This window comes from Notechis scutatus, chromosome 1 (assembly GCF_049901735.1).
Source record: "Notechis scutatus isolate UNSWTSFEM ecotype Mainland chromosome 1, rNotScu1.2, whole genome shotgun sequence".
In the NCBI taxonomy this organism is placed as follows: domain Eukaryota; kingdom Metazoa; phylum Chordata; class Lepidosauria; order Squamata; family Elapidae; genus Notechis; species Notechis scutatus.
In genome coordinates, this window is record NC_142009.1 from 312,559,561 (window position 1) to 312,572,485 (window position 12,925).

The 12,925-nt window shown below is 37.6% G+C and overlaps 1 protein-coding gene across 1 annotated transcript in view; it reads right to left on the minus strand.

Annotated features, from left to right (window-relative positions):
- The window catches only part of MTHFD1 (methylenetetrahydrofolate dehydrogenase, cyclohydrolase and formyltetrahydrofolate synthetase 1), a 68,001-nt gene that overhangs the window by 46,204 nt on the left and 8,872 nt on the right, over window positions 1-12,925 (minus strand). The window contains exons 2-8 of the mRNA XM_087952290.1: window positions 9,033-9,117; window positions 6,698-6,757; window positions 5,244-5,297; window positions 3,954-4,090; window positions 3,095-3,195; window positions 2,316-2,452; window positions 956-1,067 (exon numbers count right to left, since the gene is read on the minus strand). Coding sequence (XP_087808416.1) covers window positions 956-1,067; window positions 2,316-2,452; window positions 3,095-3,195; window positions 3,954-4,090; window positions 5,244-5,297; window positions 6,698-6,757; window positions 9,033-9,117 — 686 coding nt within the window. The remainder of the gene's footprint in view (window positions 1-955; window positions 1,068-2,315; window positions 2,453-3,094; window positions 3,196-3,953; window positions 4,091-5,243; window positions 5,298-6,697; window positions 6,758-9,032; window positions 9,118-12,925) is intronic.

Genomic DNA, 12,925 nt, shown 5'->3' on the forward strand with positions numbered 1-12,925 from the left:
ACTGAACAAATCCTTGGCTAAAAGCTATTCATGGCTTGTTTGGTTTTGGCTAACTACTGTGAACCATGATATATGGCTTGCTTAGTGCATTGTCTAAACTTAGTGAATTTTTCAACAAACCATTTGTGAATATGGTTGCAGAGTTCCTTGGAGAAAGGGCAGGGTGTAAAAATCATACATAAATAGAAATACTATGAGAGAGACACTAAGAATTGCTGTTTGTTCTTTCTTGGATTTCATTTTGTGATGATTCAGAAAAGATTAACGTATACATTCATTCCTAGCATTGCATTTCCTCCATGTCTGTCTGTCCATCCATCCATCCATCTTTTTAGATAACAACTGTTATTTAAAAGCAGAGTGCTACAAAACTGCTTGTATTGTTGCTGCTACTTTGATGTTGGAATTCCTTTAGAGATTATATTACGTATGTATGTAAGCTGTTTTATGTAGCCACTGAGATAGAGGGTCTGGCAACCTGGTATCTTCTGGATGGTTCCGATTACATCTTACATAAAATCTGATCCACCTGGAGTTCAGAATACTTCCAGTGTCTGGAAGGCACCATTGCTATGCCTGACCTAATATTTCTATATTTGATTGGGAGACAACAAATTGAATACTGCAGGGATATTTATTAGGACAAATTTGCCAATACAACAATCTCCACCTGTAAGAGATCAAATGGCTATATATATTAAACAACACTATCTTCAAGTTTCTATAGCAGAATTTTATTTCCTCTTCTTCACTTTCTAATCCCTACTCTCCCCATATGGTGCACCCGCCTCAAGACCTCACAGACAGCGAGATCTACTTCCAAATGAAGATCTTTAATTGCCTGACTGAACCACTAATGAATGTAACCATTTTTTCTTACCTATATCCACATACACTTCTATGCTAATTAACATATGTTTACTAACAGTTTTTTAAAGTCATTTTTCAACATTACCTGGAATGTGATTGATCCCACAGTCGATCACTACTGAACCTGGTTTGATCCATTCACCTTTTACCATCTCAGCTTTGCCAGCTGCAACCACCAGGATATCTGCTTTACTGACCTGCAAGCACAATTTGTATTAACCTAGTTCCAAAAAGAAACTTTGGTCGTTAAATTGGTTCTCTTTCTTTCCTGCTGTGCCTCCCCCTCTTTAAAGTGATTTATCTATTTAACAATGTCCTATAATATGAATATAAATCCTTTTTGTTAATTAAAATAGGAATATACATGTATATGTGTGTGTGTGCTGTCTATATACACACACACACATATATATTTGTGTTGAGCAACATGTGGCTCCCTTCTCAGACATAAACATAAATACAAAAATAATTTCCCCAACATTTTGCAATTATCAGATATTTCATCTATCAGCAAGAGTTCATCTTTTTAGAACACACATGCAACTCAATAAAAGTGCATTCCCTCCCTGTCTAAAAAAATTATAGCATACCAAGGGAGAACCCTTGAATATTGTTTTTGACAGACTAATTTTCCATAAGATTTTTTTTGTTTGAAATGTCAGAAATGTTTATTTGTACATTTTGAGTTGTTTATTATTCTCACTTTTAACAGATATACATAATTAGATGGGCAAATTTTAGTTTTCCATTTAGTTGCATAATAATTCTGCACACTAATAGTTGCCCAATAATTGTGCACACATAGATATTCTAAGAAAGCCCAAACCTCACTTTTACTTTCTTAAATATTCAGGTTTGTGGTTTATTTATATTTTGGATTGACTGAGAGCGCTGTAGTTATTCAATAATAAAATTAATCCTCCAAAACACAACTTCCTTAATAACTATGCATACAGTGTACCTGTTTCCTCCCAAAATTCCATACTTCTTTGACAAGACAGCTTAATGCAAAATGCAGTTCATGCAAAACTGGCTTCTTGTGAATCTGCACAGACCAATGAACAGTGGCTCAACATGGTTGTATTTGTTTGTGCAGACTCTTCTTCCTGTATCTATGTTGAACTGGAAAATCACTATCCAAATATAAAGTACTAGTTTGAACATGGACTTAAAGAAGGAATCCTATATTGCAAACAGAGGCCTGCTACTTCCCAGTATTCTTTTCAAGAAGAAATGACAGATTTTCCTGGGATTTTCCATATAGAGACATGTACTTTAGTATGGAATTACATTTACTTCCCATGATCAGCTATCCTATTAAGAAATCCTGTGCAACTGGGAAAAGGAATCTGTTGGGGAGAGAAGATTGATGCATTCCCTGGCAAAAGACACACTTTGCATAGGCTAAACCTAGAATCATTATAGCTGCAGTTTCCCTGCCTTACTTCGTCAGCCAGCAATGCAGTCTTGGAATGGCAAGTGGTCACAGTTGCATGGTTCCAAAGCAGCAGATCATGCATAGGAGCTCCGACGATCTTACTGCGTCCAATCACTACTGCTTTTTTGCCTGCTACTTGAACACCTGAAATGCAGAACCCAGAATTTGCATTCACATCATAAAAGCTATGCTCTATTCAGTCTATGATTCATCTCTGGCTTACAAAAAGCAACTGCAAAGCCCCCAAATCATGCTTTTATTAAGGGTTGTATCTGTTAAGCTCCATGCAGTTGGGCAAGATCAAAGAAACAAGAACTACAGAGATTTCACTAAGGCAGGGGTCCCCAAACTTGGCAACTTTAAGACTTGTGGACTTCAACTCCCAGAATTATCCAGCCAGCTGTTGCCAAGTTGCCAAGTTTGGAGACCTCTGCACTAAGGTCTCTTTGATGCTAGTCTGGGGTAAATTCAGAATCTTGAAAAGAGTAATAGAGTTTTTCCAGTTGTATTTATATGAATTAAAGCAGAGTATCTTTGAATGCTTTGACATATTTCTTCCAACATTTTATTTAATTTTCACATTTCTGAACTGCCTATCCTCCTCACAGAGGGAATATTTCTCTTCACTTGAGCTAAGTTGCCAATTATGATAAAACATCAACATCCACTCAAGTGTTTCTTTCCATGTTTTCTTTCATTCCTTTTCTAGCTTCCCCATAATCGCTCATGGTACCTAAAGTGTACCCCTGGATCTTGTGAATCAAGACCTCTCCTTTCCCTGCTCACCTGTTTGCCTGATAAGTTCCATGCATCCTTTGGGTGTGCAAGGAATGAAGCAGTTGCTGAGGTCCCCACGTGACAGCTTCCCTGCATTTACACTGCTCAGGCTAAAAAGTAAAAAGCATAACAGCTGAATTAGTCCTTGAAATTTTATCTCCCCATCTAAACTTTTGCAAGGGAGGAACTACAAAAAACCTTGTGGAATACTAAATACTCATATCACTTAATTAGATAGACTGATAGTTCAACTTACTTTAATGCAACTTTTTTTGCTCCATGTTCATAACAAAATAAGCTGTTCTTTTTTTAAAACTACCTCCCTTGCAATAACAGCCAGTTTGCTGTAGTGGTTAAGGTATCAGGCTAGAAACTAGGAGACAGATTTCTAAGTTCCACCTTAGGCACAAAGTCAGCTATGTAATATTGGGCCAATCATTCTCAGCCCAAAGAAGAAGGCAATGACAAACAGAAGTTATTAAAGCTTAACTTTTGGTGATCTTCTGCCTGAATATTTACTTATACTAGTGAATTTTTCTTCCCGTGAGAATAAAGGCAAAGTGGAAATCTAACATATATACTAGCAACTGGACACTTTTAAAAGCAGCCATTTCCAAAGAAAATTATTTTGCTTTTCTTTAGTATGTTTTCCAGACATCTTAACTTTAAGATGTGCAGACTTCAACTCCCAGAATTTCCCAGCTGGCATTTGATGTTGAAGTCTACATATCTTGAAGTTGCCAAGTTGGAAAAACACTGCTTTAATGTATTCCTTCCCCAATTGGCCCTCCAGATGTTTTGGGACTATAATCAACAAGACAGTTTTATTCTCAAGTAAATTAACATGCATATTTTATAACAATCATACCCATCGACATCTTTCTCAGGTGCCACAGCATTAGTTATTTTTTCTGTGTTGATGGGCTTGTTCGAATCCAGAGGCAATTGCACTATAAACCCATGGATGGCAGGATCTTCATTCAAATTGTTAATGCATTTGAGCACCTGCATGTTAATAAGAATGGTGAAAAGAAGGGAAACAAGCCAGTTCAGAGGCAATGCTGACAAACCACAGAATACGCTTCCTAATTTCTTCAGCTACTCCTGCTGCCGGGAGGCATCAAGCATGAGGAATGTAGGGGGCACAGAAATACTTACCAGTTCTAACAAACTGGAATTATTCTCAATATTACCTCATAATTATGAATGTATCCAAATACAGTGTTAGGGCTAATCATACAACCTGCTAAACCATGGGTGTCCAAACTTTTGGCTTGCCTGGGCTGCATTAGATGAAGAGGAATTATCTTGGGTCTCTTATAAAATAGATAATATACCATAGTTAATGTATATAAATCACACAATGTTAAACATTTATGATTTTGTAGGGCTGGACTACTAGCTGTCCAGGGTCGCAGGCAGCCCGTGGACCATGGCTTGGATGTACCTGCACTAAACCAAAGTCAAACAAAAGTAGGTTATGTCACCCCAGCTATGGTTTGTAAACATTTCAGTTTATGGTAGTAATCCCAACCTTCCCAGCTCACATTTGGAATCTCTTGAAATATGGTTTTTATGGAGATCAGGATTCATTAATGAGATTATAAATGAATTATTCTTTGCCACTAGCTCTTGCCTATTAAGTACTCTGTCATTTTAGCTTATCTTTGCTTTTTTTTTTCTTTCCCTAAAAAAGTGGAGTATACTTCTAAACAATATCCAGACTTGTAGCCATCAACCTAATGATAATTCTGGAATCTATTAGAGATTCTTTAGGTTGGTATTATATGCTTTTCATTTATTATTTTTAATTAACTGAATCATTTAAAAATAAAGCAGCATACATAAGGTTTATGACTGAGTTCAATGTGTCCACATAGCCAACCATGGTTTATTGAAGAGTACATAAGTAGAAAATCATGATTTGACATGACATGCTATTTTTTAGCCATTGTTTCTGCCTGGTAATTTTTTTAAAGATCCCAAATTAAAAATGTTAAATTATAGATAACGTAGCTAATATTAGAAAGAAAACAATCATTTCAATAGAGGTTCAGGATACAGATTTCCAAGGGGCAACAGAAGACATACTATCAGGTGAGACTGATCTAATCATATGCAGCTGATGCATAAATGTCTTAAAGTGAACTGGATTTACCTCAGCTTCTGTAGCAGTGCCTGGCAGCTTGATGTGGTTGGCATTGATCCCGATCTGAGAAAGCAAAATGCCAAATAAATAACAGAGTTTATGAACAGATCAGATGGAGGTTAGTCTCATTTTGCAAGCTTTATAACGTTTCTCATATAGAGTTCAAAAGAGGAATATAGCAAGAGGTGAAAATGTTCATTGGAGAAAAGGACACCATCAGAGGGGATGGTTATAAAGAAAATAATAGATTATATAGAGATGGACAGGCTAACATTGAAATTAAGAGACAAAGAAGATTCAATATATTATAGAGCCTGGGATGCCTGGGATGCGTGGTTTAGAAATAAAAATAAAATAAAATGGCAATTAGGAAAAGAATAAGCAAGTATGTAAATATGTATATATGTTATAGAAAAGATTGAAGCGTAAGATGAAATATATTGATTTGTAACAAGAGTAAGATGCAATGGTAATGGAATAAGTAATCATAAATTGAAAAATGTAAGGAAATGTAAAAGATGTCTTGATGTTGATAACAATTAATATACTGTAATTTTATTTTATGTTTTTAAACTTTGGAATATCAATAAAATGCGTAAAAGAAACGAAAAGAAAATGTTCATTGGGCAAAGGCAGGAAAATGTATTCCTAGGTTGTCTAGGCAACCAGGCAACTTTCTTGTCACACTGCAAAGCAAGAGTTTCATCATCTGTCATGACAGTACAATGTGGGAAAATAAGAACTAATCATGTGTTCAATTCTGGTCTTGAAACAGAAATATAAACAAGTTTTTATATTTATAGGTATGTACATATCTATCTGTATATGTGTGTGTACTTCTTTACTATAGCTTTCCTTAAGCGTTTGTTTAGCAATTGCCCTTGTGCAAATTGGCAAATTAACCTTGGTTACCACAACAGTCCTCCATAACATACTACTTATCCTAACTTTGTACAGCTGAAGAGGACAATTGTCACAAAGTCTTCCCACCAGAAGGGAAGAACCTGCAGAGTTTCTACTACTACAGAAACAGTTTCCAATCTCCTTGATAGTGGTTATAATTATATTTTACCATGTATCTAAATTTACATCACATTTTTCTTCTTTCCATAAGCTATCCTTTTTAATCTTCAAACCCATAATTTTTCTCCTATTTTTAGCCCAAAAGGTTTCCAGTCACTAATGAATATAGTTGTTTATCTTTCTCTAATCAAACAATGTTGCCATCTTCTTGTCATCTTCGCCAAGCATTCCTCTATTGTAGGTAGCAGCAATCATATATAAAACTGATCGTCCACTGCTCTTTTGTAATTGACTATCCATTGATCCTAACAAGAAAAGTTATGGTTACAATTACACTTTACAATTGCAAACTATGTATCTCAATTTCTCTACTTGAAGCTAAATTCAGAAATAGGAACAAAATGTTTCATTGAATGTAATGCTATGAAAAGCAGAATTACCTCAGCGGCAGCCTTCAGCTTCATGCTAATGTAGAGATTTGAATCATCCCGGTCACCAACCTTTGGGGGAAATAAATCAGATTATTTTAAGAGCTATGGTACTGCAGTGGTTAGAGTGCCAAACTGCAGGCTACTTCTGCTGACTGCCAGCTGCCTGCAATTTGGCAGTTCGAATCTCACCAGGCTCAAGGTTGATTCATCCTTCCATTTCTTCCGAGGTGGGTAAAATGAGGACCCAGATTGCTGGGGACAATAAACTGACTCTGTAAACCACTTAGAGAGGGCTGTAAAAGCACTGTGAAGTGGTATATAAGTCTATGTGATATTGCTATAGGTCAGTGTTCCCCAATCCCTGAGTCAAGGCCGCATGACTAGCTGGCCAGTACACATGTGCAGCTCAATTTGTGCAAGTCAGTTCGCCTTTCTTCCCCTGCCCTCCGCTGGGCTGCCAAGCCTCAAAGGTTGGGGACCACTGTATATAGGCCTTTCAACTTTTTATCCATGCTGTTGAAGTTTTAAAGTTGAAGGGTTCTGATCATGACTTCAAAACCTTTTGCACAATTCTAAGATATATTTCTTTATCCCAGATAATTGTTTATTCTTCCAAGAAGCTGGATATTTCCAAAACAGAACAAAATGATACTAATAATATGTTGTATTGCTCCGAAATACCTTTTCATCTTAATCTGTTACTTTAGTGGTAGCTGGAAAACAATTTTGCATACAGTACAATGTAACAAATAACATGTGCAATTAATCTAATAAAAATGGTAATGTTTTCACATAAGCAAAATTCTTATCTATTTATTAAATTTTTATTCCACCTTTAATCCTTTTTAAGTAACAAGGTGGTGAGCCTAGCTAATACTCCTTCCTATTTTTCCCACAACTGTGAGGTGGTTGGGTTGAGAGATTGAGAGAAATAGCGGCCCAAAGTCACCCAGTGGTCTTCATGCCTAAGGTGGGACCAGAACTCAGTCTCCTGGTTTCTATGCCAGCACCTCAACCACTATACCTATTGCCCAAAGTTTTCTCCCAGTCAGATTTAATATTTAAGGGTCTTTTTGAGCAAAGCCAAATTATATTTTCACTGCTGCACTAGCTCAACTGGGATCTTGTATCTGCCTCCAAAGATACAGGCTTCATTCTTTCTTACATAATTTATCCCAGTCAACAGGGGAGAACTTTAGTGTGCTTAGCTGGAATCTGGCAGACTTTAAAACTTTCACTTAAATATGAATATATTCATATTTAATCTGCCTTTTAAGCTAATATGCAATTTTACAAGTGTGCTAGTAATGTATAATACAATGTCTTCCTTAAATGGAACACTCTGACTTTACAGACACATCCAAGTAGCATAAATACAAGATAAATCAAACAGAAATAAAATGTTTGACATCATGAAAGGCTTTTGGGATTCTTTCTCCTGTTTTAAACTGCATCTAAAATTCAACAGATGGCACAACATTGAATTCAAAGGGGGGGAAAAGGCACTCTGGAGCATTCACTTAGAATCTCCTGGCAACTTTTAAAATAGATGCAGCCTTTTCTGGAATCATGTAGCTGCTTTTGTGGCTACAGTGTAATCCTATCAGTTTAAGGACTTTCTGACAGATGCTACATGAGAATCCCTGCATGCTCTGAAGTTCCTTTTTCTCCTTTGAACCCAGAGTTTGCATATTTCCAGAAATATTCTCTCTCTGGATGCAGCTGCTATTCCCTATAAAGTTTTCATAGTTCACTGACATATTAAATTATGTTGTCAACAATTTGCTGTTATGTAGATCCTTCACAGTACAAAAAAAAGAGAGAGATCCATTTCAGTTGTTATTGACTGTAAGGGCTATGGATATGAATGGGACAGCTCTAACTAAGATGCTATAAAAACAACGATATACCAAAACTATTACAGATAGTCCTTGACTTACAATTATTCATTTAGTGTCCAAGTTACAATGCAGAAAAGTGACTTATACCTGGTCCTCCCAGTTATGACTGTTGCACCATCACAGGATCATGTATTTACGATGGGTGCAGTGTCTCAGGTTCACTTGATTGCCAGGTGTGACTTTCCTACCAGGTTTTGGCAGTTGTTAAGCAGATAAAGTCAAGGGGTGGGGGAAACCAGACTCACATAACAACCATGGGCTTTGCTTAACAGCCCTGGTGATCTGCTTAACAACTCCAACATAAAGATTGCAATATTGGGTGTGACTCACTTAACCACTTCACTTAGGGGCAGAAGTTCCACTCCCAATTGTGGTCATAAGTCAAAGACTACCTGTATATGCTTGGCTTAACTCTACAGTTTGACAACATATGTAGCCCTTACCTGCAGAATAGCAAGGCCTGGCCTGAAACCAGGAACTTTTACTTTCATTTCTGCAACTTGGTTCTTCAGTCGCTCCCTTACTTGGCTAGAAAGAACAGGTAGGAAAGAGAAAGTAAACATTAACAATTAATGATTAGATTAAAAAATTGGAAGTGGGATCTAGTTCCAAAGACAAACCCAAGATTTAAATTTGCACCATTTAGTTTTCCCGTTTTTAGTGCCCAGTTCATGTAATGTAAAACTGTGCTGCTGACCAGAATGAAGAAAGGGGAAGAAATCCATCAACTGCCAAGTAAAGATAATTGTACCACTTTCTTTTCTTTGCTCATAAAATGTCATGAAGTGTCACTCATTAATGGTGTGTGAGTCAACAGCCCAGTTGTGAAGGTATGCAGTTGCCTAAAATGAGGTGAAGTCCAACAAGGAACAATTATTAAAGGCAGTTTTAAAAACTGATATGCTTACTGGCCAGCTGAGAAATGTGTCGATAAAGGAGAATATTTGTAGCTCAGGGTTGAAATGAGGGGTCCTTGGTGCTCTCTGAGCTTGGTTATTTTCTTGCAGGCGTTTCATTACCCAAAGTAGGTAGCACCATCAGTGCTAGTAAGGAGTGGGGTTTGCTGAACGTAGTATGTAGTTAACTATGCAAAAGAGACAATTAACAAGCCAAAAAGGGAACACAACCTCCCCACCAGCAATCAGCACTCAGATGAGTATAGATTAACTCCAAAATTAACATCAGACCAACAATCAAGTAAACAATACCTCAATCAAGGAACTGCCAAACAAGCCAACAGTAAACAGCCCAAAGCATCTCTAAGGCCATGCCCACCAACACTGACAGAGCAAACCATTAGAACAGAGGTCTCCAAACTTGGCAACTTTTAAGACTTGTGGACTTTAACTTCCAGAATTCTTCAGCCAGCTATGCTGGCTGGGGAATTCTGGGAGTTGAAGTCCCCAAGTCTTAAAGGTGTCAAATTTGAGGACCCCTGTATTAGACTATAAACCCCATTCCTTACCACTGTGCTTACCTTAGCACTGATGACATGTTACTTAGAAATATTTGCAAGAAAAAAACCAAGCTCAGAGAGCACCAATGACCAGTAATGAACAATGTATGAACTGGATCTGAGATAGTTTCACAAGAAATATCAACAAAATATTACTGTCACTATTTATTATTTATCATATATGTCTGTTGATTTTACAAAGTTACATAATATCCTATGAGGTAAGTGCCAGACCCAAATGAGTTTTAACAATAACTGGGATTTGAGTTTATGCCTCATAGGCCTGGTTTCACATTCCAACCATCAATATTTTTCTTGTACAAAATATTGTGCAACAGTATTTCTTAGGTTAAATTATTAGGTGGAAATATTTCGTTTAGAGCAGGGATGGGCAATTGATTTTTCCAAGAGGTTACATGAGAAACAGGGATTGTTGTGGAAGGCCAAACATATAGGCTGAACTTAATTCTGCTCAACATTAATTTTATTGCTTTATAAAAAGTAGTAAACTATATGGTTTTGATTAGCTGCTACTGGTAAGAATAAGTGTTATATCTTATTTACATTTGATTAATAATTTCTGATTCCTCTCCAACAGTCCGGACATGGATAGACAAAGAGCTGGATGTAGACAAGGGGCTGTAAAATGCCCAGGTTTGTTTTAGAGTAAAGTCAAACTGAAGAAGAAAATCAAACTGACAAACCAGCTGCTACTATATATCATTTACTACCATGTACTGTACTCTAGTAAAATTAACAATCACACCTTTCAGTGCCACCTGGTGAACCCAGAGTGAAACTGCAAATAACATTTTTTTCCTTAACATTATTTCAAAGACCAGCAGAACTTAATAATTACCTGCTACAGACATTGCATTAAGCCAGGTTCTGTTTAACCATTATTTTTTCCTGAGGTAGAATTCGCTGAGTTTATTTGTGATGCAAAACCATAAACCATGCTTTGCAAAATACAAGGGCTACATCATATGTAATATCATCGCCCCCCCCCAAACCACTTTTTATTAATACAACACACGAAACAAGTTACTATTTGATTAAATACATTAGTTGTCAAGATGTGAGAAAGCAGCTTTCCAAATATCATAAAATGTTACTAGCAAGGATTCGAGGTCTGAAATGGTTGATGCTGCTTAAACAGAGCCCATGTCAGACTTCATACCAGTACAATGATAAGTCAACTCTGCATTCATAAAATTGCATCCTGCACCCAAAAGCAGAAACTTCAGAGACTTGACATAATAAAGGAAGCTGCATAGTTAGTCACAAAAGAAATCCTGCTTGTACATAGATTTGCCTGTTTGAGAACACAAAAATTAAACCCAATATGCATGATAGCCTGGGCTTGAACTCCTAATACTTTTCCTCTCACCCTTTGGAGTCAATGGACTTTTGGTCATTCTTTCCTCAGTTTTGAGAGTGAGAAGCAGCAGTTCAGAGCTCACGCAGTTGATCTCCTTGAGTCTTAATCTTTCCACATGGTGATTTTTTTTTTCAAAGCTAAATTTACCTAATTTCCTCAACTTTTTCCTGGTAGGACTTGATTTCTAGTTATCTTTGTCTTAATTTTCTCTTGAGGCTGGCATTTGAAATAATGCCAGTCATCCTTCTTATCTCCCATAATGTCTATAACAATGCTGTGGCATTTTCTCTTGCTTTTCACTGATGAAACTACAGATTAAGTCACAGGTTAATACGTACGTACGTACGTACGTACATACATACATACATACATACATACATACATACATACTGTCAACTCATAAAACATTTTGTATACACATTTTATAGTTGTCAACAAAAAGAAGGGGGGGAGTTTCAAACAGCAGGCAGCAGTGTGGAATTGAAAGTACATTCCATTCATATTTTCTTCAGAGACTGATTAGATCAGTGGTCGCCAACCAGTGGGCCAGGGACCACTGGTGGTCCATGAGAAAATTTTGGTGGTCTGCAGAGAAATGTCACCCCCAAAGCAATTAATCCAGGCTGCATGGGAACACAAGGCTGCCCCACCCACATGGCCCACGTGAACACGAGGCTTGCGTTGCTTGCATTGCGAACAACATGAAGTAGTGAGGGGAGGGGGGAAAGGGCAGAGGGGGGAACTTGCCTGGCCACTGGACTGCTTCTTTCTTCTGCTTTTGGCTGCACGCAAAGAAAGCAGCAAAAGTCTTTCTTTCTCTCCCTCAAATGAAATGAGTCTTTGGGATCCTGCAAGGCATCCTGTTTCAAGAAAGCTGCGCCGGCACAACAAGTTTCACAAAGACTCATTTCTGGCGGAGTTTGGGGGAGAGAAAGAAAGACTTCTGCTGCTTCTGCTGCTTTCCTTGCATGAAGCCAAAAGTCTCTCTCTCCCCCCCTGAGAATGAATCTGGAGATGGTATTCTACGATCTCAAATAAAGAACGATCGATTGGTAGGAAAACGGGGTGGGGAATTTTCCTGCAGACTTTTTTGGGGCTTTTCCCAGGGAAAACGTCAGCAAGCCACCATCAGTCAAAATTCATATTAGTGGTCCGCAGGATTTAAAATAATGAGTTTGGTGGTCCCTGAGGTCCAAAAGGTTGGCGACCCCTGGATTAGATGACTGAAGCTTCTGCCATGCAAAAATCTAATTGGAGAGCATGATTGATGACTCTTGATTATGGATGTGTTTCATTGGATGATACAACCAGAGGGGTGGGGGGAAAAGCAGGATCAAGGGTGACAGTGAATTACGTATCTCAGAGTCGGCTACGCTCAGGCAAATGCTGACACATACATACATATGTACATGTGTGTATGTAAAATAAACTGGGAACAAAGGTTAGAAGGGGAAAATGCAGTATTAAATGACAGAGTGGGTGATTTGGGGTGAACCAAA